The sequence below is a fragment of the Myotis myotis genome, unplaced genomic scaffold (genome assembly GCF_014108235.1).
Source record: "Myotis myotis isolate mMyoMyo1 unplaced genomic scaffold, mMyoMyo1.p scaffold_m19_p_14, whole genome shotgun sequence".
Classification (NCBI taxonomy): domain Eukaryota; kingdom Metazoa; phylum Chordata; class Mammalia; order Chiroptera; family Vespertilionidae; genus Myotis; species Myotis myotis.
Genome location: NW_023416318.1, coordinates 12,920,767 through 12,946,834, shown reverse-complemented (window position 1 = coordinate 12,946,834; position 26,068 = coordinate 12,920,767). Strand labels below are relative to the sequence as shown.

General features: G+C 48.1%; 2 protein-coding genes across 5 annotated transcripts; both read right to left on the bottom strand.

Moving 5' to 3' along the window:
* Positions 1–978: 978 nt before the first annotated feature.
* On the bottom strand, positions 979–12,762 carry CLEC4F (C-type lectin domain family 4 member F). 3 transcript variants are annotated; one of them, XM_036334198.1, is made up of 8 exons: positions 12,565–12,744; positions 11,678–11,794; positions 11,364–11,459; positions 9,729–9,910; positions 8,795–9,050; positions 4,467–4,618; positions 3,402–3,520; positions 984–2,229 (listed from the first exon to the last, which is right to left on the bottom strand). In XM_036334198.1, exons 1-8 carry the CDS (start codon positions 12,623–12,625, stop codon positions 2,079–2,081), a joined length of 1,134 nt encoding a protein of 377 aa, XP_036190091.1. In that variant the 5' UTR covers positions 12,626–12,744; the 3' UTR covers positions 984–2,078. The 3 variants fall into 3 exon arrangements, with proteins under 3 accessions (XP_036190089.1, XP_036190091.1, XP_036190090.1); XM_036334196.1 differs by having other exon boundaries at positions 979–2,229; positions 8,795–9,910; positions 12,565–12,754; XM_036334197.1 differs by lacking the exon at positions 4,467–4,618 and having other exon boundaries at positions 2,090–2,229; positions 8,795–9,910; positions 12,565–12,762.
* Positions 12,763–16,581: 3,819 nt separating this feature from the next.
* On the bottom strand, positions 16,582–22,341 carry CD207 (CD207 molecule). Of its 2 annotated transcripts, none has more exons than XM_036334194.1 (6): positions 22,213–22,341; positions 22,003–22,119; positions 19,998–20,372; positions 19,254–19,456; positions 18,166–18,284; positions 16,582–17,679 (listed from the first exon to the last, which is right to left on the bottom strand). In XM_036334194.1, the coding sequence occupies exons 1-6, from the start codon at positions 22,286–22,288 to the stop codon at positions 17,529–17,531; spliced, it is 1,041 nt and encodes a 346-aa protein (XP_036190087.1). In that variant the 5' UTR covers positions 22,289–22,341; the 3' UTR covers positions 16,582–17,528. The 2 variants fall into 2 exon arrangements, with proteins under 2 accessions (XP_036190087.1, XP_036190088.1); XM_036334195.1 differs by having other exon boundaries at positions 19,254–19,405.
* Positions 22,342–26,068: the final 3,727 nt, after the last annotated feature.

Below are 26,068 nucleotides of genomic sequence, written 5' to 3'. Positions count from 1 at the left end.
ATGGATCCTTTGTCTTGAGGCTTCTTATCTTTCTTTGGCCAGAATCCTAGGGGAGGTCTCAGAGGAGGTTCTTAACAGTCATTAACTTTTCAGGTGTGTCCTTCAATGTGTTGATTCATCACACACATTGTGAAAACCTTGTGATTCATTAGCTGGATGTAAATTGCTCATATTTTTGGCCTTGTTTAATTATATTGTCTCAGTTTCCCTTATTCCACTTGTCAAGGAATCTCCCTAGCTTCCTACTATCCTGACTCACTTGGAGGAACTGCAATCAGAAATGCAGGGATACTCTGATGACAGATGCAGCTAGCCACTTCATGCCCTTCAGTAGAACCCACAAATCACCAAGCTTGTCCCATGAAGATCTAAAAACTTTTGAAAAACTTAAAGGAGACTTGCCTGCTAGATAACCAAACATATTATAAAACTACAATAATTAAAACAATGTGTTTCCCGTAAAGGAAAAGGGAATTCATTGGAATGCAATCAAGAGTCCAGAAACGAACTTGTGCATTTCGTATTTGAAAAAGTTGGCTTTTCAAGTGAGTGAAAAAGAGTATGTTATCATTTAATGATATTTGAGAAAATTCCAGATGGCTTAGTAATATAAATGTAAAAAATAAAGCTATATAAAAGTAGTAGAAGAAATACAGCAAAATGTTATTTCAATCCTGGGATAGAGGAGGGGTCTCTAAGCTTAATAAAAAGCTAAGAAGTGCCGAAACCGGTTTGGCTCAGTGGATAGAGCGTCGGCTTGCGGACTGAAGGGTCCCGGGTTCGATTCCGGTCAAGGGCATGTGCCTGGGTTGCGGGCACATCCCCAGTGGGAGATGTGCAGGAGGCAGCTGATCGATGTTCCTCTCTCATCGATGTTTCTGGCTCTCTATCTCTCTCCCTTCCTCTCTGTGAAAAATCAATAAAATATATTTAAAAAAAAAAAAAAAAGCTAAGAAGCCATGAAAGAAAAAGCCAAAAAGAAAATATGAATGCACACAGATTAAAGTCTGATTCAACCAAAGATATCATAAAAGATAAATATATTTCCATTTCTGATCAAAGGAGTAACTGGACCAGCCCTTTGCTGTAAGCAACTAGAAAACTGGACAAAATGCATGAAACAATTATTTTCAGACATTGGACAACAGAGCAAAACTGTGATTTGAGCTCCTGGATGGGGAAGCAGACCGGATGAGCCCACAACACCCCAGGGTTCTTCCTTGACACTCTTTTCAGACCACAGTGCAGGAAAGAGGGCCCCACGGGGTCATGACAGTCTCACTAAGCTGGAGAGAGGAAAGTGGGAGTTTGGGGAGACAGAGAGCGCTTGAATCTGGGAAGGAGTACAAAGGGGAGGGAGCTGTGCAGTGAAAGCACTCCAGGAATGTTAAGGTTCCCTCTGCATGCAGAGGGTGGGGGGACACCACAAGGCAGGGCAAAGAACTGCTCAGAAATTCTTATTCTAAACTGAGCTGGCAGAAAGCTGAGTCCCAGGAAGGGGGGATGGGGTCACAAGACGAGGCCAAAGCCAGAGAGTATAACAGTCTGAAGACAAGACGAGGCCAAAGCCAGAGAGTGTAACAGTCTGAAGACAAGACGAGACCAGCCACCGGAGAGAAAGAAGGTTTTGCAGTGGTTTAAAGGCCTGGAAAGATCCATCTGCTGCAAAGGAAATGCAGGGGACACCTGGGGTGGCCATGTCTTGTTTCAGGAGAAGGGACACTGGGGAAGGAGAACCAATCCCAGGAGAAGAGGGTGTGGTGGCTGTCGCAGAGACAAGTACAAAGCTTCTGCTCATCCACAAGTGTTTATTGAAGGCCTGCTGTCTGGCAGGCCTGCGCTGGTTGCTGAGGCGGATACAGAAGCACAGCAAGGCTCTTGCCTTGAGAAGCTATTCACCCCATACGGTCCTACGAGGTAAGCATGTTTGAAGGGTTAAATAAAAGGACAGGGCAGGAAACACAAAAGGCCAAATGGAAGGTCCCAGAGAACAAGTTGGGTTCAGAGGCTCAACAGGACATCATGGTGGGAAGGGTCCAGAGCTGGCAGGGGCAGTGAGCCCTCAGCCCTGGCTTACTTCAGGCCACACCCTGGCTGAGGGGCTTCTTGCAGATCCACTGATAGAGGGCATTACAGTTGTTGTCATTCCACTTCTGCTGAACATGTACACAGTCTTCATCCTGCCCATTCCCGTGCTGCCAGTTGTCTGGCTGATTATCGTTCCAAAACCTGGAAAGAAGAAGGCTAGATGAAAGAAGCGCCCACCCCCCCTTCTTCTGTGGCATAAGGAGCTGAAGTGACGTGGGTCCCTATTTTCCTGGTGGCCCCAGGATGGGAACAGAGCTGGGCCCAGACTCACCATCAGGGTGTTCTACTGAGGTTGTCCTTGGTTACTGAGTGTGGGGAGCGGCTACAGTGTTTGGACAGGTTCAAGCCTCGGACTAATGAGAGGGCACAGTCCTCTCATTGCCACGTGCAAGTCCCAGCTTGGGGGGCAGAGCCCTCCCAGCACAATTATAGCCAACAACTATAGTTGTAAGCTTGAACCTATGGTCTGAACACGTGGCCTCACGTGTCTGAGTGATGTGGGCTTGATAGAGTTCAGGTGCATGTAATTGAGTAGGCTCAAAACCCATGAGAATGTTGTAAACATCTTGACCACACCCTTACTTTGCCTCATGGAATCTGGCTATAAAATAAAGACAAGGCTTGTAGTCTGTGGCGCTGTTGCTAGCTCTCCATCAGAGAGGAGAGCGTCCCACCCAGACCCAGCTTTCTTCTCTTGTCTGTCTTTTCTCCATCCTTCACCGCCCCCTCTCAGGCTCACTGAACCTGGCTGAGCTGGTGTGGCACATAGGGCGCCCTGGGGCTGAGTATGCCATGGCCATGCCAACTCGCCACAACTGAGGATCAAGGGAGAGAAAGGGTGTCTGAAGCTATGAGGCCCCTCCCAGATTTCACATTCAGATACCTTATGATAGGGGACCAGGCCTATGTAGAGTGTAGACACTCAAAACAAACAAACAGAAAGGTCTTCTTATGGGCTGCCTGCCAACCCCAAGACCATGAGGAAGGGTTCAGGCAAAGATCACAATATGCCCAGGTGTACACAAACATGCCATACACATCACACACATCATGCACATCACACATGCACAAACATATCACCCATACATCGCACATGAAAATACACACACACTGTACACACACATCATAAATAATCACACACACTACATATACACATCACATACACCATACACACATCAAACATATATCATACACATATCACACATATACCAGTGGCACTCAGTGGGCAGGTATACACACACAGGACAGGGAATCACTAAGCAGGCCTGCCCAAGACAGTACCTGGGACAACACCAGACAGTGACTGGACTCACACTCTGCTCCTAGCATAATTGAATGGTGTCCCATCAATCCAGCGCCAAGAGCCCTCCGTGCCCCTGTCGTTGAGGCCAATCCAGTAGTTGGAGGACCGTGTGAACTCCGTCAGATATGCCTGCAAAGAAAAGGCAGTGCTGCTTGACCCCGAGTGAGGAGCTGGTTCCCCCAGCATGTAGGAGAGGAGTCCAGGGCACCGCCTCCTGGGCCCAGGGCATGCAGCCCACTCCTCTGAAGGAGCCGGGTCCCTCCCTGCCCCACCCATGGTTTGTCCAGGATCTAGGGCAGCAGCCAGGTCCCCTCAAGGGAAGTTCAGCTTCTCCTGTGTTGACTTAATGAGGAGTGTGGCTTAACTGAGACAAAGAGACATGGCAGAGAGAGAGAGAGAGAGAGAGAGAGAGAGAGAGAGAGAGAGAGACCTGGCCATGGTTTATTAAGAAGTTTTGTTTTACAAATAGCATGTCCTTTGACAGACACACAAGAGCAATCTCAGGATAACCACAGGGATGGGCGGTGCTATAAAATGAACTACGCCAAACCTACTTTGTCAATAACCCTAGTAAGTGCTGATAAGTACCTTTGGCAAATGAGCCACCCAGAGCTATAATGCCTTTGGTGGTCCTCAAACTCCTATTGCGCATCTGGCCTTGCCCAGAAGCCTGGGTCTCCTGATCATGGACCCTCCATAGCCATTGGATTAACTGATGTTAAAATCAAGATTGACAACTAGAGAGGAGGCTGAGGGGCTAAATGAGGGGATGGGAGGGAAGAATGTTTCCAACACTTTAAGGGCAGTCACCTGGTGCCACCTCTCTTTCCTCACTGCTGACATCTGTGGGCCTCTGGGTGTGGCCCTCATTCATTGAGGACTTTTGGGGTTTGCTGTCAGTGCTCTACCTCCAGTGCTAGATGCTCACTGGAATTCAATAAATATTTGCTCCTTGACTGATGAGGTGACATGAAAGTTTCTGCCACAGTTGCTCTGAGAGGGGCAAAGCCAAAGTATCAATGGCCCTTATCCCACATCCACCCCATCAGCACCATCCCAAACCCAAAGCTCTGACCTGCTCCTCTGCAGAGGTCACCGAGGCCAAGTGGGCTCCCTGGGACACACAGGATTTCTCAGCCTCCTGCCAAGACTTCTTGACATGAGAAAAGTAATACATGTCCCCGTTGTAGACCTTCCAGCCTTGCAGGATCAACTGGAGAAGTTCATCTGGAGCAAAGGTTGGGGACGAGAGAGAACCAGGGGCTGGCTGTGGATATCCGAGAGCTGGCTTCCTGACCTCTCCAGGGACTGACCACTGAGTGTCACAAGACCATGCAATGCTTGTTGCCTTGCAAGGCCCAGGAGGCTGCACCCCCAGCCTTCTACCCACTATGCAAGGGAGGTGCAGCCAGGAACACCTCACTCCATCACTCCAGAGATCCTCAGCCAGCTTTGTGGACTCCTGCTCTCTGGTTATACTATCCTGTTTCCCAACTCATTACTATCACCTGACAGTCCTCTGCACCTCAATTCCCTGCCATCTCCCTACAGGGAGATTTCACAGCCACCCCATGGCATCACTCATTTCCTTGACTTTATCTCCATCCACTTCAGCTGCCCACACCCAGGGCCATACCTGGGATCTTGTCACCACCTGGTCTGCCTGACTTCACAATTTTCAATTAGCTCCTCCCTGAGCACAAACTCTGATGCTCTCAGCTCTTTTGTCCCTCCCTGCCATGCACTCTGCTCCTTAACATCATCTGCACCTACAACCCTTCAAAATGGTGCCACACAGACTCCCTTAGTCATCCATTTATTCTTCTATTCAACATTCATGCCCGGCCAGCATGGCTCAGTGGTTGAGCATCAATCTATGAACCAGGAGGTCACAGTTCAATTCCTGGTCGGGACACATGCCTGGGTCGTGGGCCTGATCCCCAATGTAGGGCATGCAGGAGGCAACCAATCAATGATTCTTTCTCATCATTGATGTTTCTATCTCTCCCTCTTCCTTTCTCACTGAAATCAATAAAAATATATTTTTTAAAAAGATAGAAAAAACATTCATTGTTCAACGTTCCTTAATGTCTATTAACTAGCCAGCCGTGGGTAAACTACGGCCCGCAGGCCGGATCCGGCCCATTTGAAATGAATAAAACTATTGAAAAAAAAGACCGTACCCTTTTATGTAATGATGTTTACTTTGAATTTATATTAGTTCACACAAACACTCCATCCATGCTTTTGTTCCGGCCCTCCGGTCCAGTTTAAGAACCCATTGTGGCCCTCGAGTCAAAAAGTTTGCCCACCCCTGACTAGGCACTATAATACAAAGATCAATAAGACATTATTCATGCCCTCAAGGAAGGTACAGTCTAGAAAATCAGACCAGTTTTGGAGACGCATTGATTGAAAACCATGTGCATGTTACAATAGAGGCAGGAAAGAGGGTATGGTCTGCTTCACCTGGGCTGGATGTGGGACACAGGAAGGACACCCTAGGTGGGAGCTCACTTGAGCTGAGCCTTAAGAGACTGAGGAACAGTCTGCCAGGTGGTCAGGGCCAAGGAGAGCATTCCTGGCAAGGGGAAGAGTTGACACAAAAACATGAAGGTGTGAAACAGCATGGCACGGTCTGGTCTGTTGAATCATCGGTGTGATCAGTACATAAGGGTAGGAGACAAAGCTGAGCAGGCTCACCGGCACTGAATCGTACATCCTTTGTGGAGGAGTTTGGGATTTTCCCCCTGTGAGCAATGGGAAGCCCGGAAGCCCACTGGTCCCTTTCTCTCACATCACATCAAGCCTGTCTTAATCTAGAAAAACTCTCGCAAGCAAGTCCACCAAAATGTTAGCAGTGGGTTCATGTAGAAAATAGAAACATTTTCACAGAAATGCAAGTGGTTATTTTCTCCTCTTTCTCTTTTTCAACATTTGCCACGTTGCCTATGATTAATATCTAGGTTTTATTATGTAAATATCGATGATACATGGTTTTTTAACCCCTCCCTCTAGCCTGCCATTCCCCGCACCTTAGCCTCATCTCTGTCCTCTTCAGGCAAGCTCCTTGAATGACTTCTGCACCTTATCTTTCACTCACACCCACTAACCACGGTCTGGCCTCCAGGCCACACATAACTCTCCACTGAAACTTCATTGCACTGACTTACTAACTGGCCAGAGTCCATGGATGTTCATTGGTGTTTTCACCTGGCTTCTCCAGGGTATTTGCCAGGACGAACCACTCTCTTCTTGAAAATTTGTCCTTCCTTGGCTTCCCTAACTAACCCACTCCTGGTTCTCCTCCTGCCTCTAAGACTGCCTTCCCCAGTCTCCTTCAAAAACGTCTCTTGCCCTATCCAGTTTGGCTCAATGGATAGAGCATTGGCCTGTGAACTGAAGGGTCCCGGGTTCTATTCCAGTCAAGGGCACATGCCTGGGTTGCGGGCTCAATCCCCAGTAGGGGGCGTGCAGGAGGCAGCCAATCAATGATTCTCTCATCATTGATGTTTCAATCTCTCTCTCCCTCTCCCTTCCTCTCTCTAAAATCAATAAAAATATATTCAAAAAAAACCAAAAACATCTCCTCTTTCCCTCGGGCACCTGAAGGCTGGTTTCCTGTTTCCACCCTCAGTCTTCTTCTCATAAAGCATTTCCCCACCTTCACTCCCATTGCCACAACCAGAACCAACATACCCAGGGCTCCCACATCTATGTCTGCAGCCAGGTCCTCTCTCCTATACTCCAGGTAGCCTGCAGGTGACGTCCCGTAAATATCCCTCCAGCATCTCTGACTCAGCATGTCCAAACCTTGCTGCTCTTCTGTTTTATCCCCCCATCTCAGCAGGACACCTATCTAGTCAGCCTCCTTGAAGCCCTTCAGTAGATACTCATTTCCTGAAGGATGAAAGCCAAGCTCAGAGGCCTTCCACATCTAGCCAGTCTCTCTCCAGGTGTGCCTACCTTCCTAGCACAGTGTTTTTCAAACTACGATTATCAACCCATTAGTACAGTGGTTCTCAACCTTGGCTGCACATTAGAATCACCTGGGAATGTTTTTAAAATCCTGATTTCTGGGCCTCATCCTCCGGAAATTCTGTTTCTTTGTTACTAATGTTGTGGCCCCACCCCATAACAAAGAAACAGAATTTCCGGAGGATGAGGCCCAGAAATCAGGATTTTAAAAACATTCCCAGGTGATTCTAATGTGCAGCCAAGGTTGAGAACCACTGCATTAGTGGGTTGTGTCAAGGTGTTTCTTGTTTTTTAAGAATAAATTATGAAATATCATGGGGCCTTCGTATGGTAAAAGTTTTGTTTGTGAAGTGTGTGTGTGTGTGTGTGTGTGTGTGTGTGTGTGTGACACATCATTATACCGGGTTACAAGGTAAAATGAATTTCATGCTGTGGTTGCATTTAAAACAGTTTGATAGCACCATTCTGCCCCCAACCTACGATCCTTTCAGCCTGCACCTCTTCAACTGCCCTCTTGGCCGCAGTCCAGTCAGACAAGCTGCTTGAAGCTTCCTGAACCTTGTGGTTTCACATGTCCTTGCCTGTGAGCCTGCTGCTTTCTTACCCTATTTGTTTGTCAAGCACCTACCAGCTTTCCAGGACTCAGTTCAAGGGCCATTTTCTCCACAAAACATCTTTTGATCTTTTCTCCTCTGAAAGATTTCCTCCCCCTGCCCCTTGGAAGATCCCTTCTCTACACCAGAGGACATCGGCCCCCAGAAGGTTTCTCTTTCCCTTCTTTTCCTCCCGCCCACCCCCAGTTCCTAGACCTGCTCTCACATAACACTCTCCGCCTCTCCGCATGCCTTTCATGCAAGGCTGCTCTACCAGCCTGTGAGCTTCAAGGGCGGGCATCGCACCTTATTCATCCTTATGCCCCTGATGCATAATAGGGCCTGAAAAAATGTTTGGCAGATGAGTGCATGAATGCTGGATACTGTGTCAAATGCTTTACATGTGTAAACTCATTTAATCCCCACTGTGAGGTGAATATTATTGTCCTCACTTTGCAGGTGAGAAAATGGAAGGTAAGCAACTTGATCAGAGTTAGTGATAGCAGGATGTCAGATAAAGCTGCCTGGCCCCACTAGCACCCACTGTCTTTCCACACACCATCACCATACATAGTTCACCCGCCCCCCCAAGTATCAGTCTGGCCAGATGATAAGCAACTTGAAAGCAGGGACTCTGCTGCCTATGCCACCTCCACCACAGCCTAGGCCCTAGGCACATCGAGCCTATTTGGTTGGATTTGGCCCCTTTATAGCACCCACACTTCTTCCCGGAGGGATGCCTGGTGAAGTAAGCAAAAGGCCAAAGGGACCAGAGACTCCACCCTCCCAAGAGACCGTACCTTCCCCAGGCCAACCCCTCCCTCCCACTTACTTTGGGATTTCTGTAGCTGCTCCTGCGAAGCAAAGGCTGCACGGAGGGTCTCCAGGCTACGCTGCTGCTCCTGGACTTTCGCAGTTAGTGCTTTAGTGCTCGCTAGCTCCCCTTTTAACCTCTCAACCTCGACATTGGCCTCCTGCAGCTTGCTCTCTAGCATCCGGGTCTTGGAGTTCAGGGCCTCAGCATCCTTCATTCCTTGTTTTAGGATCTGTATCTCCCTGCTGGCATTTTCCAACTGATCGTTTAACACCTGAATATTGGAATGTAAGGCATTGGTGTTTTCCATTTCTGTTTTCAATCCTTGGATCTGAGCATTGGTCTGCTCTAGGCGACTGTTTGCTATTTGGGTCTGGGTAGTGGCGGTTCCCAAATCTCTTTTTAACAAGTGAATCTCATTGCCAGCCCTTTCCAAACGACCTCTAAATGACTGGATCTCAGCAGTGGTGTTGTCTAAACTGCTTTTTATAAGGGTCTGGGTCTGGGAGTTTAAATCTCTTGCATTTTGCAGGCTTCCCTTTAGCTTCTGAATCTCAGCATTGGTTCTTTTCAAACTATCACTTAAAACCTGATTCTGGTCCCTTAAATGATTGACACTCTCCAGATTGCCTCTTAAAACAAGGATCTGAGCATTAGCATTCTTTAAACTATTGTTTGCCAATTGGGCCTGGGCATTTGCCATTTCCAACCCTGCCTTCAACGCCTGAATTTCAGTGTTGGTATTTTCTAAGCCTCTGCTTAACATGTTGAGCTCAAAGCTAGTGTTTTCTAAACTGGTTTTTAAGAAACTCTGGGCCTGGGAATTTAAAGCATTTGCCTTTTCCAGATCTCCCTTTTGTCTCTGGATCTCAGCACTGGCCCTGTCCAAGGAACTTTTTAACATCTGGGCCTGGAAGCTCAAGGTACTGGCATCTTTTTGAACGCCTTTTACCATCTGGATGTCAGCACTGGCATTTTTCAGATGACCACCGAGCATCTGGATCTGAGAACTGACATTGTCCACTCTGCACATCAACATCTGGATCTCCATGGTCCAGGTGCTGGAGTTCTCCACGTGGTCTTTAAACATCTGGAGGGTCTCTTGTAACTCTGCCACCCCAAAGCGGTAGGGATCTGGAGGGAGGAGAAGGCAGCCAAAGGGGCCCATTACATAGGGAAACATTAATTATATGAGCCAAGCAGAGTGTTCTTGAATTTTCCAAGGGGAATGTCTGCGACACAGCCCTGAGTGCTCCTCAAGCAACCTGCTGCTCCCTGCAGCCACCGAGACTCCGGGGACGGGCCACCTGAGAATGTGAGCCCAAAAATGAAATAAAGGTCTATCCCAAGTGAACTGTGGGGCAGAAAGATTAAAATACTTGCCTACTGTAAACTAGCTGCCATCAAGTCATATCAGTAGACAAATCCTATATAATAAAAGGGTAATATGCAAATAGACCTAACAGTGGAAGGACCGGTCGCTATGATGTGCACTGACCACCAAGGGGCAGACGCTCAAAGCAGGAGTTGCCGGGGTCAGTGCACTCCCAGAGGGGGAGAGCCACTCAGCCAGAAGCCAGGAGGCTGGCGAGCACAGGGGCGGTGGCGGGAGCCTCTCCTGTCGGGGTCCCGGACTGCGAAAGGGTGCAGGCTGGGCTGAGGGACACCGCCCCCCAACACACACACACACACACACAGTGCACGAATGCCGTGCACGGGGCCTCTACTAGATCAGTGGAACAGAATAGAAAATCCAGAAATACACCCATACATGTACGAACAATTGATTTCAATGAAGATACAAAGGCAATTCATGGAGAAAGCATAATTGTTTCAACAAATGATACTAAAACAATTGTATATCCATATGCCAAAAAAATGAATCTCGTATACAAAATTTAACTCAAAATTAATCATAGGCCTAAATGTAAAACCCAAAACTATAACATTTCCAGAAGGAAACATCAAGAATGTCTTTGTGACTTTGGCACAGGCAAAGATTTCTCAGATATGAGACCAAAAGCACAACCCATAAAAGAAAGAAATCTATAAATTACTAGTATACATAATCAAAATTTAAATCTTGTTAAGAGAATGAAAAAATAAGCCATAGACTGAGAGAAAATATTTGCAAACCATATGACTGATAAAGAATACTCAAATAAAGAGTACACATTATATGATCCCTTTTATATAAAACTCTAGAAAATGCCAAGTGATCTCTATTACAGCAAGTAGATCCATGGTCGCCTGGGGATGAAGGGAGGAGGAGAGAGGGAATGATGGCAAAGGGCACAAGTAAATTTGGGAGGAGGATGATGAATATGTTCATTGTCTTGATTGTGGTGATGGTTTCATGGGTATATACATATGTCTTAGAGTATACATTTTAAATATGAGTATTTAATTATGTGTCAATTAGACCTCAATAAAGCTGTTCTCTAAAAAAAAAATAATCATGCCTGTCTGTGAGGATAGTGGCACTCATTCAAGGGCAGGGAGTGTTCGGGGAGAGGCCCATCCTAGGGTCTGGGCACCCGGATGCCCCAGCTCCCTCCCACCCCTCCGCTCCACTGTGGCTACTCACTGTTGGGTTCCACAGGTAACTGCCAGGTGCTGTTGTCTCCCAGAAACCCTCGGGAGTAGGCATAGGCCTCCGGTGCAGGTCTTGGTTTCTGTAGAACTGAGACACCCCATTCCTGGATCAGCACAATCCCTCAGCATTAAGCCTGAGAATGGGCTGCCCCCTCCCCCAGTCAGGTTCCAGAAGGAGGGAGGTGGCACCCAGTACCCCTCGGAGCTTCTGCTCTTGGGCCTCTGTTCTTGGGAGGCTCCCCTTGGTCAGTGGCCTCTATCCAGGAAAGAGAGAGCCTGTGGGATTCGGATTACCTAGGAGCTTACCCACAACAAAGAGAGCCATCAGAGAGGTGGCAATGATCATGACCATAAACACCAGGCTGGCCAGAACAAGCCTTGACATCTTGGGGGCTGCTGGAGCCACTGCCGAGGAGTTCAGGCCTGTGGGGGAGACACCGGTGTCCAGGAGGAGAGTGTGGGCTGGGCAGAGTTAGCCCCTCGGACTCAGTCTCCTGGCCTGTCTGACGGGGATGAGAACACCAGCACTTATCACGGAGAAGGGGAATGAAGCCTGGTAGCAACACAAAGGCTGGAGAAGGTGTACAGGGTACAGAACCCTGCCTGGACAAGGAGGGCAACAGAAGAGTGATTTGAATGAGAGAAGGGGGAAGGATGGAGGGAGGCAGGACGGGAGGGAGAGCGCGAGAATCCTGACCTCGGAGTCCCAGGGCCAGTCTTGCCCATGAATCCTGACCAGAGCAAGACTCACAGGTCTTTGGGGCTGCTGCCTCCTCCACAAACTGACATGCATCAGTCCTGGAGACTCCCTCTGCCTGGGTCAGAAGGCCCCCTGTTCATGTTCTAAGAAGGGCTGTGCGGGGGAGTCTGGGAGCTGATCCCCTGAACCTCATGGGGTACAGAGATGGGATTCAAAACCAGGTCCCTCTGAATTCGAAGTTCACACTCTCTCTTGCCAGGTTGCCATCCTTAAATAAAGGTCTGAGGGATTTCGTGAAGAGCGTGGAGGATGCCCTGCCTCTCTGTCCTCTCCCGACCCACCTTCTGCCCTTGCCTGTTAGTTCTGGAGGCTGACATAGCGATGAGCGTAGGGAGCTCTGGGCTGCCAAGAGAGGGCTGAGAAAATGGCGGAGGGCTGGGGGACAAGCAAGCCAGTGCCTGATTGAGGGCGGCTGAGCCTCCAGTGTTCTCACCGTGGGGGTGCAGGGAGACAGACTGGTTGTCTCTGCAGAATCGGACCTTGTCACCATTCATCTCTGCTTCCTTCTGCCTCCAGTGCTGCTCCCCGCCTCAGCCCCTGAAGGGTTGTGCTGTGGGCCGGTTGTGGTGGGAGGGAAGCTGAGATACCCTGGACTTTTATGCTCCTGACCACACCTAAACTCTGCCTTCCTCCTCCTCCCCTCCCCGCTGACTCAGCAGAAGCCCCCCAGTATGGCCCCTCCCCCCAGGACACCCAGGCACCAGTCTGCCCAGGCCCTATCCTCTTCCTCTTCCCAGTCCATACCAGTCCTCACCCTCCCCTCAGGCCCATCACCCCAACATCTGCTCTCCAGCATAGCCCCCAAACACTAGCCTCTGCCCCCAAATCACAAACACTTTCACCACCAACTTAGGAAGAGATCAGAGGTTCCTTCCCAGCTTTGCAGAAAAAAATCCTTGTGACCCATGGCTGACTTAATCCTAGCCCTAGACCAGTGATGGCGAACCTTTTGAGCTCGGCGTGTCAGCATTTTGAAAAACCCTAACTTAACTCTGGTGCCGTGTCACATATAGAAATTTTTTGATATTTGCAACCATAGTAAAACAAAGACTTATATTTTTGATATTTATTTTCTATATTTAAATGCCATTTAACAAAGAAAAATGCCGAAACCAGTTTGGCTCAGTGTATAGAGCGTCAGCCTGCGGACTGGAAGGTCCCAGGTTCGATTCCGGTCAAGGGCATGTACCTGGGTTGCGGGCACATCCCCGGTGGGGGATGTGCAGGAGGCAGCTGATCAATGTTTCTCTCTCATCGATGTTTCTGACTCTCTATCTCTCTCCTTTCCTTTCTGTAAAAAATCAATAAAATATATTTTTTTTAAAAAATTAAAAAAAAAGAAAGAAAAATCAACCAAAAAAAATGAGTTCGCGTGTCACCTCTGACATGCGTGTCATAGGTTCGCCATCACTGCCCTAGACCCTTGCAGGGCCTCACTGTCCACTCAGGACCTCACAGCTGGCATGGCAGGTAAGGGTCTGTGGTAGAATGAAACATATATTGGATTCTGTCCCAGTTCGTGGAACAGAGCTCCTAAAACCCATGACATTTCCTGGGTAATAGTGCTTTTGTTATTCATAGCAAGCCCCTTTCAACTACCCTTGAGTTTATGCTAATAAGGTCACTAGGGGTGGACCCCTAGATGGCTTCAGGGTGGGAGCTGGTCCCTCCCAGAAAGAGCAAGCTCCTATCTCTCCAATCCTGCTGGGGTCCAACCCCAGCAGGTCCAGGGGTCCCCAAAGGTGTGGACGGAGTCGGCGAAGAAGGAATGACATGGAGGCAGCATTCAGTTCATCAGCATAGTTGGGTTCTCTCGCCTGGTTCTATCCAGAATCTCCATCCAGGTTCTGTAGCCATGTTCTCTTGCTAGGTTCTCCAGCCAGGTTCTATCCAGGTTCTCTTGCCATGTTCTGTGGCCAGGTTCTGTCTCTAGGTTCTTCAGCCAGGTTCTCTTGCTAGGTTCTGTCTCTAGGTTCTGTGGCCAGTTTCTGTCCAGGATCTTTTGCCATGTTCTCTCGTTAGGTTCTGTCTCTAGGTTCTGTCTCTAGGTTCTGAGGCCAGGTTCTCTTGCTAGGTTCTGTCTCTAGGTTCTGTGGCCAGTTTCTGTCCAGGATCTTTGCCATGTTCTCTCCAGCGAAGTTCTTCTGTCTCTAGGTTCTGTGTAGGTTCTGTGTCTAGGTTCTGTCTCTAGGTTCTGTGTCTAGGTTCTGTGTCCTGTTGTCTTGTTACATCTGTATTTATACCAGTTGATTCCAATCCTATCAATCTCTATTCCAAAGGTTAGGGTGTTTCTTATCTCCATTCCAGGGAGTAAAGATTATGTAGCTTAAGCATGATTGTTCGTAGTTAAAGTGATTAATTACCCGCCTGGCACTTAGTTAAGGGGTTTTATTCCCTCCCTAACTTCAGGGGAAAATCCCTACCTGGGGAAACAACCTTTCTCAGAGAGGTGACCTTGGTTCAAACACATAGTGCCAAGAAGGTGAGCAAACATATTGAGAACAGTATGCCATATATGCCAGGTCCCTTGAAACAGCAAGGATGGACCGGCTCCCGGCACAATCTCACCCCAACCCATCCCACCCCCACCTCCAGGCAGGAGAGGGGGCCTCGAGATGGAGTCATAAAAACTCACAAAAAAGGAGAGAGATCCGAGGAGCTTTCAAGATCCTGGTTGGGGAACACATCCATGTGCCAGGAGGGGATTGCTCCCCAATTCCTCGGGACAGAGGCTCTTGCGCTCTGGGCCTCTCCTGACCACACCCTGTATATCGCTACAGCTGTTTGTTTGCATCCTTTATCATAAACTGTAATCTCTCCCATCACAGGCCTCCGTGCAGGCCACTGTCTCACCCGGCCGTAACCCAATTAGTCTTCTAACAGTTCTCCCTGCCTCTAGTCTTGCCTCCCTCAAGTCCCGTCACCGTATTGCTCACATAATGATCTTTTCAAAAGCCAGTTAGATACCCATGCTTGCATTGCCTAGAAATCTCAGCCGAGGAGAAGCAACAACACCCACATTTTGGTTTCTAATACCATTCTTAAAAAAACACACACACACAAACAGAAAAGCCAGGATGTTTTGGAGAAATGTCTGATGCTAGGACAGGAGCAGGAAATCTGCAAAATGATCCTGGGGTATCTTATACTGTCAGAAAGTAAAGAGGTGGGGTTTTTTTTGTTGTTGTTGTTGTTGTTTTAAAAATATATTTTATTGATTTTTTACAGAGAGGAAGGGAGAGAGATAGAGAGTTAGAAACATCGATGAGAGAGGAACATCGATCAGCTGCCTCCTGCACATCTCCTACTGGGGATGTGCCCGCAACCCAGGTACATGCCCTTGACCGGAATCGAACCTGGGACCTTTCAGTCCGCAGGCTGACGCTCTATCCACTGAGCCAAACCGGTTTCGGCAAGAGGTGGTTTTTAAAAAATGATGCAAATATATCAAAAGGACACAGGAGCCGAATGAAAGAAGCTCCCAAAGCTGGAAAGACTTGAGCAAGAAAATATATATAGTATTATTGGATTATAACCCAAAGTATAAAATCTACGAATTCATAGATATAAATAAATGCTTGAATAAACAGACAAATAGCTAAATCTCCCATACAGAAAGATTACATATCATTTCTGTAGATACGCCATCATCCGTTAAGTGTGGGCCGCGCACAATGACTGCTATGGTCTGAGTGTTTGTGTCCCCTCCAAATTCATATGCTGAAATCCTAACCATCAATTTGATAACATTAGGAAGTGGGGCCTCTGGGAGGTAATGAGGACGTGAGGGTGGTATTCTCACAAAGGGGATTAATGGCCTTATACTTGCTGGCCCTTCTACCATGTGAGGTCAAAACAAGAAGTCTATGGCCTGGAAGACAGCCCACTGCCTGGATTCCTGCCTCAGCCACTGGGCTGAGATTTGAACCCAATTCCTGGGAACAGGGTTCTGGGAAGAGTAGGAAACCTGAGTTTTGCCCTTGAGAGTAAAACCAGAGAATAGACTTTCCAGTGAACATCTGAGAGAAAAGACCACCAAGAAAGTCAAGACACTGCAGACCACCCTGGCTGGTGTAGCTTAATTGGTTGAGGGCTGTCCTGTGCACCAAAAGGTTGCTGGTTCGATTCCTGGTCAAGGCACATACCCAGGTTGCAGACTCAATTCCCAGGATGTAACCAATCAATGTGTCTCTCTCTCCCTCTCCCATCCTCTTTCTCTAAAAAAAAACCAATAAAAACATTTTTCTTAAAAAAAGAGAGAGAGAAACAGACACTGGAGACCTCACTCTCCTTCACTTTGATAAAACCAGGGATAAGCATTGGTCTTATTCTGTGGGATTTCTCTACTCCTTGTTCATTTTGAACCCCCACCGATTCCTGAGGATGCCCCAGAACTTCATGTCTAGCAAAGCAGATGTACACCCAGGAATGAAACGTGCACACAGAGGGAGGCCTTTACCCAGGCAGCATTTTATTCTAATGAAGCTTGGAGGTGAACTCTTCAGGTACTGAGGGCCACTTCCTTTGCATGGGAAGAGAAGAAATGCAGAAAAAAGGGGAGGTGCAGGACGGCGAGACAGAGGGCCTCAGAGTTTACCGAGTGAGAGGGATGGAAAGGACCACCCGATGCTGGTCCAGCTCCAAAGGAAACATGTCTCCCTGTCAGCCCCTGATCTGAACCAGTTGAGCCTGTCCCAGGGAAGAAGGGGTTCAGACCTCAGAGGATGTCGATGAAGAGGGTGATGGGGCCATGGCACGGACAGGATCCCCAAGAGCAGAGTCTTCCCAAAGAACACGGCCCTCTGAGCAGGCAACTGGGAATTTGGGGGGTCCACTGGAAAGCTGCTGGCTATCAGTAGCAGAATCCTTGGGCATCTGAAGCAGCTTCCATGTGATGAAACTGAGGCTTCTCTGAAGGGACTCAATTATCTTCCAACAGCTCTCCCTGCCTCTACTCTGATCTCCCTCAAGTCCTGTCACCATATTGCAGGCACAATACTTTTTTCAAAAAATAACTAGGTATACACACACACACACACACACACACACACACACACACACGCACACGCACACACATTACCTAGCTCAGCCAAGAAGAAGCAAAACCCCAGGGGGTGCCCCAAATTATGGGTCCTGATCCATCTACTGAGGCAGTTTGAATTTCTAAATCTTCTTCACCTTCCCCTCCCATTTTAACCCAAGATCTTTCCATTCCAGCTCCCTCTATGGGGTCGAAGAACTTCCAGCCAAGGCAGATGGACTCCAGGTGCAAAGGGACACTTTTGAAGCAAGGGAAGTTAAGGTGCAAAGTCACCTTGGAGTGTGGAGGACAAGTGGCACTTCCTTGAGTTTGGACAAGCACTGAGGCTCAAAGTGCCAACTTGGAAGTCAGTCCTGTCATGGTTCTGATGGAATATAGCGACGTTTACAGATGAAAAGGAACGGATGGTCACAGGGGGAATCATTCCATGACTGAAGTGAGGACATCTTTAAATTGGCACAGTGTTCATTGTTCCCCAAATTGTTGGGCTCACCTGGAATCCAGAACCTATCACATGAAAAAAAACAAAGGAAAACATATTTCCAATGAAGAAACGAGTAACTTCAATCCAAGATTTGGTCCCAGGTGATAATGTCACAAGTTTTTGCACCCACGCCTAAGAGGAAGGGAATTGGTGAGCTGTCAACCTCTAAGCCTGCCATCACCTCAGATTAGGACGGAGCCGGCCCACCTCTCTCATGGCTCTACACAAACCACACTAGGACATGTAGACGTAGACCAGGCCCCCTGCCGAAGCTGGCTGGACAGCCACGCTGCCAAACCCCTGAGGGTACAGAGAGGCCACAGGTATGACCCCGCCCCCACAGCCAATTAGTGACAGAAGTGAGCTGGATTTTGGTTCAGTGCTCCAGGCACCAGTGGACAGGGAAGGGTCACAAATGCTATAGTCAGAGGGAAATATCATCCCAGGCTTCTACCCTGGCCTTGATCCAAAAAAAGTCATGCTGGGAAGGAGGGCTCTGGGGGCCTTACTTCATACTCTGGACCTTGTTGAATGGAGTCTCATCCACCCAGTACCAGTCCCCATCAGTCCCTGCTTTGGTCAGGCCAATCCAGTAGAAAAGTCCGCCTGCTGTCTTGTACAAAAACTCCTGTAGGGAAGACAGAATGAGCAGAGATGCTGCCATCACTCGGAATTAGAGCACCTGTCACTCTGGGTGTTCTCCTGTCCTCGGTGACAGCCCCTGAACCCACAGACACACCTGCATCCTGACCTTTCTCAAGCTTCTTCCTGTCCCCGCTCAGAGCCCAGAGTCCATCTTCCTAATTATTTGTCTTTGCCCTGCAACTAACGGACTCGGGACTCAGGCCTTCTGACCCTCAGGAAGCAGGTGCTAGAGCAGAAGAAAGAATCAGCTAAACTCCAGAACAGGGACCCCAGGAGAATGACCCAATGATATCTAAATGTAGTGAGCACTTCGTATGTACAAGGTACTATATACATTTGTATGCACTTACTTGGTCTGAATAACTTGAGTATTGTTATTTGTTTGAGACAGGTACTGTTATTACTTGTGTTTCATCTGGGACTAGTTAGAGGCAGGGTGGGGACTCTAGACTCTGACCCCAGGACCAAGCTCTTGCCTACACTACTACCACACCTTCCAAATGGAAGGGGTTTGTTCAATTTCCTGCCTCACCAGGTAGAAGACTTCTTGGGTTCTGTGGTGTCAATAATGCTGTTTACAAATATTTCTGTTTTCTGGGCACCCAGAAAGATGGTCCCTTCCTACTCTCTTTGAAGCTAGGAGTATTACATCATTTGCTTTACAATGAAAATGTGAGTAGAGATGTGTTAATTCCAGGCAGAGCCCAGAATACACAATGTGTCATGTTTCCTTTTCCTGCCTCAGCAATTGTGAAAACATACATGAGATGAAGTCTCCTTGAGTAACCCCAATGAGCAAAACCCCTTGTAGGCCCTTGTTGGACATGTAGTGTGAGAAGTAATCCTTCATTGTTAGGTCACTGATATTTGGGGATTTTTGTCATGGCAGCATAATCTTGCTCATCCTGCCTAATGCAGCTACTAATATACCTCCAGTAGAAATAGCACTCACCTGCTCACTTTCTGAGGTCACTGAAGTCAGTTGTGAATTCCTGGACACACAGAACTGCTGGGCGCTATACCAGGTCTTTGGGACATGAGAAAAGTAATAGAAGTTCTCCTTGAAGTACTTCCAGCCTTGATAAACCATCTGTAGAATGTCATCTGGAGAACAGGTGAAAGGTGAACACTGGTGTTCCTTTCTCTGGGTGCTGGCTAGGTGGGGACACTTGAGTGAGATCCCAGCGATAGCAATGAATGGGGCTGGGCTCTAGGGTCCTTGGGTCCTTGTGTAGGTGTTTGGGGACAATCTTTCAGATTCTGAAAGCCTAACTGAGGTCAGTAGTGTCTCTGGGCTCAGAGAGGGGAGAGAGAGAGGATGGATCAAGAATCTGTCTCTCGTGAGAGAGAAGCAATTCTCCACTGGCCATCACAAGTGGCTGAGACCCTGGGCTCTAGGTAAGAAACTTAATGGAAAATAGCTGGGTTTGGACCAGGACAGAGACTCCCTAATGCCATTTTCTGTGCCTTTGTGTGGAAGCCCAAGTTGGTCCTGGTTCCTTTTCTCCTAAAAAGCCCCTAAGTCCTCCCCAACCCCAATGCTGAGCCCTCTCTTCTTAGCTTTGCAGCCATGCCTGCCCTGCTCCTCTTCTGCTTCCCTCCACACACACACCAGCCCCAATGGCCTCAGGCTTGAGACCAACAAGGTCCCATGGGCCACAGATCAGCTTGCAATATTAATTTCTCTATCACTTACCTTGTTGTTTGAGTAACTTGCTGATACTCTCCAAACTGCTCTGGAGTCCTCGAACCTTTGCATTTAATGCGCTGGCTTTATCCAAATCTCTTTTTAATTCTGGGAGCTGGGCATTTAAACTGTAGACTTCCTCCCAACTTCTTGTTAACATCTGGATCTGTGCATTGACTGCCTTCATACCGGTTTCCAGCCTCCGGATCTGAGAATGCACATGATCCAGGCTAGCATTCACCATCTGGACCTGAATGCCAGCTGCCTTCACGCCGCCTCTATTCCTCTTAATTTCAGAACTCAGGGTGCTGATGTTGTCCACACGACTGTTCAGCAACTGGGCATTGGTCTTTATATCTGATAGTGTGCCCATAAACCAGGGATCTGGATTTGAGAAAGTCAAGGGGTCAGTCAAAGGGATCCCTAGGGAGGGGAGTGGGGGTGTTATCCGTGTGATAAGAGGAAGGGGAAGAGATGGGCTCAAGTTTCCCAAGGACCCAACCCAAGGAGCTGTTGTTTATCCTACATTCATTCCTAATCTATTTATTTAACAAACAAGTGATGGCACCTACCATGTGCCAGGAACTCTGGTAGATGGGGGCAACGCAAAGATTGATAATCATGGGCTCTCTGTTAGAAGACCTCACAGGCAACAGAACCAGGGATTATAACACAGTCCTAAATTTTCTTTAAATGTTCAGAGCACATTTGGTAAAGGGACGCCCTCAACCACACCTTTGGCCCCCTCCCCACATCCCTCTGTGCCCTGTCACTTGATTCCCAGCCTCTCCTTTCAGAGACTCCTGCAGTGGCCATCAGCCAGGGCAGCACCACCCCTCCCACAAATGTCCACAGGCTCTTTGTGACCATGAGAAGAGCCAGCCATGCACACTTCTAACTTGGAAGTCACTTATCCAGAGAAAACAGAGAGAATTATTAAACAATTTATCCTCTTCCCTTATCCCTCCCATTGTCACACTCTGATTAGGTCACAGGTTTGGTGCCAGAGAGGAGACCAAAAGTAAACCAAGAGCCCCTGGCCAGTGTGGCTCAGTGGTTGAGCATCGACCTATGAACCAGGAGGTCACAGTTCGATTCCTGGTAAGGGCATATGCCCAGGTTGTGAGTGCAATCCCTAGCGTGGGGTGTGCAGGAGACAGCTGATCGATGATTCTCTCTCATCACTGATGTTTCCATCTCTCTCTATCCCTCTCCCTTACTCTCTGAAACTAATAAAATATATTTCTTTAAAAACCACAAAAGTAAGCCAAGAGGGCTCCAAGCAGAGGAGACTCTGCTCAGAGACTCCAAGTCTAAGATGAGATATCTCCCAAATCCATAAAAAGAGAAGACAGATGTCCCCTTCCTCTGCTTCCTGATGGAAGATGAAGGCTCTGCCAGCTGCAGAAGCCACGGGCCTCAGCTGGGAGAAGAAGGGAGATAAGTCACACATCCAGTGAAGAAGTAGGAAGGCTTCCTTGACATGAGAACAGGAGAATGAAGAGAGCACAAAAGGGTCCAGGGGAGGGGAAGAATCCTGGAGATTTGTTGGCTTCTTGGTCAAGTTACCCATCTAGTCAGCTGGGGTTGAGGACACGGTTGGGATTCCATCCCTTGTGGAGTCGGAAACATCTTACTTACTGTTGGGGAGTCCCACAACGCTCTCTCTGGATCGAAGGGACATAGAGCTCAGAGAGGGAGGAGAAAAATGACATGGGATAAAGAAATAGGTGAATGTTTCCTTGGAACAAAGAGTGTATCTTTGAGCACAAGCATGCAAGTGCCGATCCCATTTAGAAAAACCTCCCCGGAATTGGGAAGGAAAGAGCAGCAGTTCATTGTACTGAGGACAGGGACCCGTGAATGCACAAGGAAAGAGGCAAATAAAATGAGGCAAATGAAAAAGCCATAGGCGGGAGAGACTACTGGAGAGCAGGAAAGAGAGGGTTGGGTGTGCGGAAGCTGACCGGCCCTGGAGAAGAGCTGGCCCACATCATGAAGCCAGAGGACTTACAGAGAATGGCCTGCAGCACGACAGAGGCGAGCAGGACCAGCGTCAGGATGACGAAGGCAGCACGGACCGTGCAAGGTTTCCTCAGAACTGGAGACGAACCCATCTTGGGAGGAGGCTCTGGTGGAAGAAGAAGACATTTGTTGAAGGAACAGCAAACGCGGGTTTAGGCAGAGAGCATTGAGCGGGTTCTGAGTAGGGACTGGTGCTTACCTCGGGGCCAGAGGGAGATGTTCTGTTTATCTACAGTGAAGTGAGCATCAGGGATCTCACTCTCTGCAGCCTTCATCCTGCACTCTTACCCCTGCATACAGGTGCTTCTGGCCAGCTCTCTCACCAAGGAACTTTTATCTAAAAGAAAGGGGAAGTGAGTCCCAAAAAAGTCATCATGTAATTCCCAAGTTCCCCATTCCTGACTTAGACACCTTGCCTGGCCTATGCCACAGTTCCGGGCTTTCCTCAAAGGAAAGAGGTTATTTGTCTCCTTCTTTGGGCGGGGTCTGTTACTTGGATACCTTAACCATCTTGTCCCAAGGCTATCCACTTCTTTAATCCCCTCATCGATCATTTACCCACCTGTCCATTCATTCCAGAAACACATATTGACTGCCTTCTAAGTACCAGACAATGTACTAGGACTGGGCCACAAAGATGAATAACTCAGATTATTTGCATTCAAGCAGTCTGGAAGGAAAAATAGACCCAAGCAAATAATTTACAATACAGGGTGATGATCATAACAATGGAAGCATATTCATGATTGAAAGGAAGTGCAGAGAATGGAGTAATGGTAAAAAGTCCCAGGTAGAGGGATTGGCATATTTAAAAGTATAGGGGCATAAGGCAGCATGGAATGTCAGGTCAACTGTAAGCATTTGGTGGTGTTGGCGTGTAAAGTATATGACAGGAGCAGAAAGGCCACGGGGCTAGAGAGACACGTAGGGTCAGATCATGAAGATCCTTATGGATTATGTTAAGAAGCTTGGACTCTGACTTAGGGTGATATGGAGCCAATGAAGGACTTCATGCAGGAGAAAGAGACAGGACAAGAACATTGTAAAATGATTACTCTGATCATGGTGAGAAACATAGATTAGGTGTGAAAATTCTGGAAGCAGAGAGACCAGTAAGGAAACCATTGTGATAAAATATTCTAATTTCTATTATTAAGGCATCTTAGATGATTCAGTATTCCTTTATCATATGGAAGCTTCTCATCTTTTGAAGAAGTCTGCCAAATCGGAGAAACCACATACATAGCGGATTCTAAACATATATTTCTTGGAAGGTGGGAAGGAGATGAAGGAAGAGAGGAAGGGAAAGAGGGGAGGAAAAAGAAAAGGCAGTCAGTCCAGATAATTACATGGGTGGATGGGTGGAATGGATGAATAGGTGGGTGGATGGATGTACCCATCCATTGATTATGCACTTATCAATGATGGGTACATGAAAAACAAATGAATGGAAGAATTGATGGCTGATTATTTCTCAAGTCTGAACCCTATAATCTGTGGACTGGAATCTGTCTTCCAGAAGTTACTGCTTCTTCCCACTGCCTTCGGAAAGTCTCATTCATTACCACAGCAAAGGCATGAATGAAGGATGATTGACACCTTACCCAAAGTGCAAAACAATTCTGGCCATAGGACTAGAAAGCTAGCCCCCCCTTGTTGAGGCTGAGCAAGTGGAGCCAGTGGCAAAGTGGTGTCAGAGACCGGGGTTGGAAGCTAAATGAGCAGGGGGGAAGGAAAGAGCTACCTACACTTTCAGGGGATAATTGAGTGTATCCGACCACCCTGCTCAGACCAGTCTGGCCAGCCCATTGTTCTTACAGGCCCCTAGCCGCTCTCTCTCTGGCTGCCTAGGCCTCAGACTGGAGCTGCTTCTCTGACTGAATGAGGAAACCCCACACCACACTTCCCTAGTGCTGAGAAGGAAGTGGGTCACAAGGATGATGGGATTCACCCTCTTTCATCTTCTCTCTCCCCACATTCTGTCTGTAGCCTCCAGGACTTCTACCTGTTCTAACCTTTGACTTTAGCTAATGGCACAAACTGAAGGCCTCACGCTAACTCACTGCCGGTCTCTGTGCAGTTATAACTATCCATTTTCTTCAGGCTGCTCATCTAGTTGCAGAGCCTTGGTTCAATGGTTAGAATGTTCTGCTCCTGGACTCTCATGCTTAATACCCAGTCTAACCCTAGAGTCAACTCAGCTCTTCTGCTCCTGGCTCCTGGCCCTACATTCACAACTACATTCACAGTTCAGGGCCCGGGGGTGGGAAAGAATCCAAGTTACTCAAGACTGTGATAGAAGGAGCCTTTGGGGTCCAGGTCTCCTCCTGAGGCATTTGAGAGAGAAGCTGACACACAACACAACTTGAGAGCATCTGGCCCCTCCCTTCTCTGCCAAAAAGTTGACTTTTCCCAAATCTTTGCTGGTTGGTAGCATGAGCCATTAATGGCACATTCATATGCCCTCTTGGTGGTCCCAAGAAAGGGTCCAGAGCTTCAACGTGCTGGCACCCCCTGTGGAAGAAGGGGCTGATGTTGGGGAGCATTTACCCACGTGATAGACACAGAGGCCCCAAATAGGTATTCTACTGATCACTGGACAAAAGGTTGATCCAGCAGAAGGAAGTTAAACACGAAGCAACCAGAATCCTGGGCTGTGGGTCCTGTGGTATTTCAGAGGCAATGGATGTAAAGTCCCGTACAGAGTTTCATTTCCCACTTGCAGAGAAAGAGTGTGTCACATGCCATGTTCCATCTGCTGGTGTTCACTGAGCACGAGCACCTCTCCCGTGCACCCCTCTGGGTGCTCCACCGGCCCCTGCCCTGACGGCCTGGAAGGAGAAAGGACGGAGCAGGAGAGAAGTGCTCAGTCGTGCTTTGTAACCAGAGATGTGGGCAGTTCTCCTGGACACTCTGGAGATGCCATAACTTCCAAACAGAGGAGGAAGTTTGGGCCAGACCAGGAGTGACCAAAAATCACTGCTGTCATGAGAGAAAAGGAAGTCCAAGCTCATTTTTCTGTTTCCCCACTGGCCATGCTACAGAGGTTCTAAGACCTTTTCTGGATAAGGATGGAGGAAGGAAACAGTTTGACCACTTCTCCCCTTTCTCTGGTTGGAATGCACCTTATCCTTAAAGGTGGACCATGGATATAATCAATGGGAGTGGAAAAGAGACCAAGAAACTAGAGTGGACAACAAACCAGGGAGAGGGGAGTGGGGAAGGAGCAGAGACACAGAGAGGGGAAGAGAGGGAAGAATAACTCTGAAATGAGATGGGAGCCACTACAGCTGGTCAGGCTGGTTCACAGGCCTCAGAGAGGACTCCTGCACACAATGTGATGGGGGATTTCACCGGCAGAGCCCAGATAATTAAAAGATTCCATACCTCACTCTAGATGTGTGGCCTGGAAGAGCAGATAGGACAGAGACACCAAGAAGGAAGACCGGTAGGTGGGACGTTTCATCCACCCATTCCTCTAGAATGCCTGCTCTGCCCCAGGTGCAAGGAGAAAGACAGCTATAGGCCTTGCCTTCAGAAATAGTGTTCCTCTTGGTGGAAAAAAAAATCTTATTTTTTTTTTATTCTGGAATTAATGGAAAACTCTCCCAGGATTGAAGAGAACCAAGGGCACTATGGGGGATCTCCCCCAGTCTTCCTTAAACTTGGGAATGGGTTACTCTTTTTAAGGACATTATGTGGAGGCAGGTTTCTCTGGAACAGCGACAATGGGCCAGACCACAGGAAAACAGGCCATTGCATCTGGTGCCACATAAGCAGTGGTCTGGACATTGGAGGGTGCGGGAGAGAACCTGGCTGCATGGAAAGATGGCTGAGTCCAGGATAGAGGAGGCTTCTCTGAACCATCCAAGTCAAAGAGCCCTGCCTGTGGCCATAGTGGGAAGGGCAAAGTCATGTCAGGAAAGTAAAAAGGACTCTTGGAAAAAGTATGCATAGTTGCTTTTTAAATCCTTTGTTTATTATACAAACTAGAGGCCCAATTCAAGAAGATTCATGCAAGAATGGGCCTTCCTTCCCCTGGCTGCCAGCACTGC

Bases quoted from the DNA above. Each gene is read 5' to 3' on its own strand.
- CLEC4F (XM_036334196.1), bottom strand. From the start codon at position 12,625: ATGAATGGTGACAAGGTCCGATTCTGCAGAGACAACCAGTCTGTCTCC. The intron at 11,795-12,564 runs GTGAGAACACTG...TCTCCCCCACAG, and splicing joins TGTCTCCCTGCACCCCCACG to GCCTGAACTCCTCGGCAGTG. The intron at 11,460-11,677 runs GTAAGCTCCTAG...GGGGTGTCTCAG, and splicing joins GATGGCTCTCTTTGTTGTGG to TTCTACAGAAACCAAGACCT.
- CD207 (XM_036334194.1), bottom strand. From the start codon at position 22,288: ATGAAGGCTGCAGAGAGTGAGATCCCTGATGCTCACTTCACTGTAGAT. The intron at 22,120-22,212 runs GTAAGCACCAGT...TTCTTCCACCAG, and splicing joins CATCTCCCTCTGGCCCCGAG to AGCCTCCTCCCAAGATGGGT. The intron at 18,285-19,253 runs GTGAGTGCTATT...TCTTCCCTACAG, and splicing joins TGACCTCAGAAAGTGAGCAG to GAGTTTTTGTACAAGACAGC.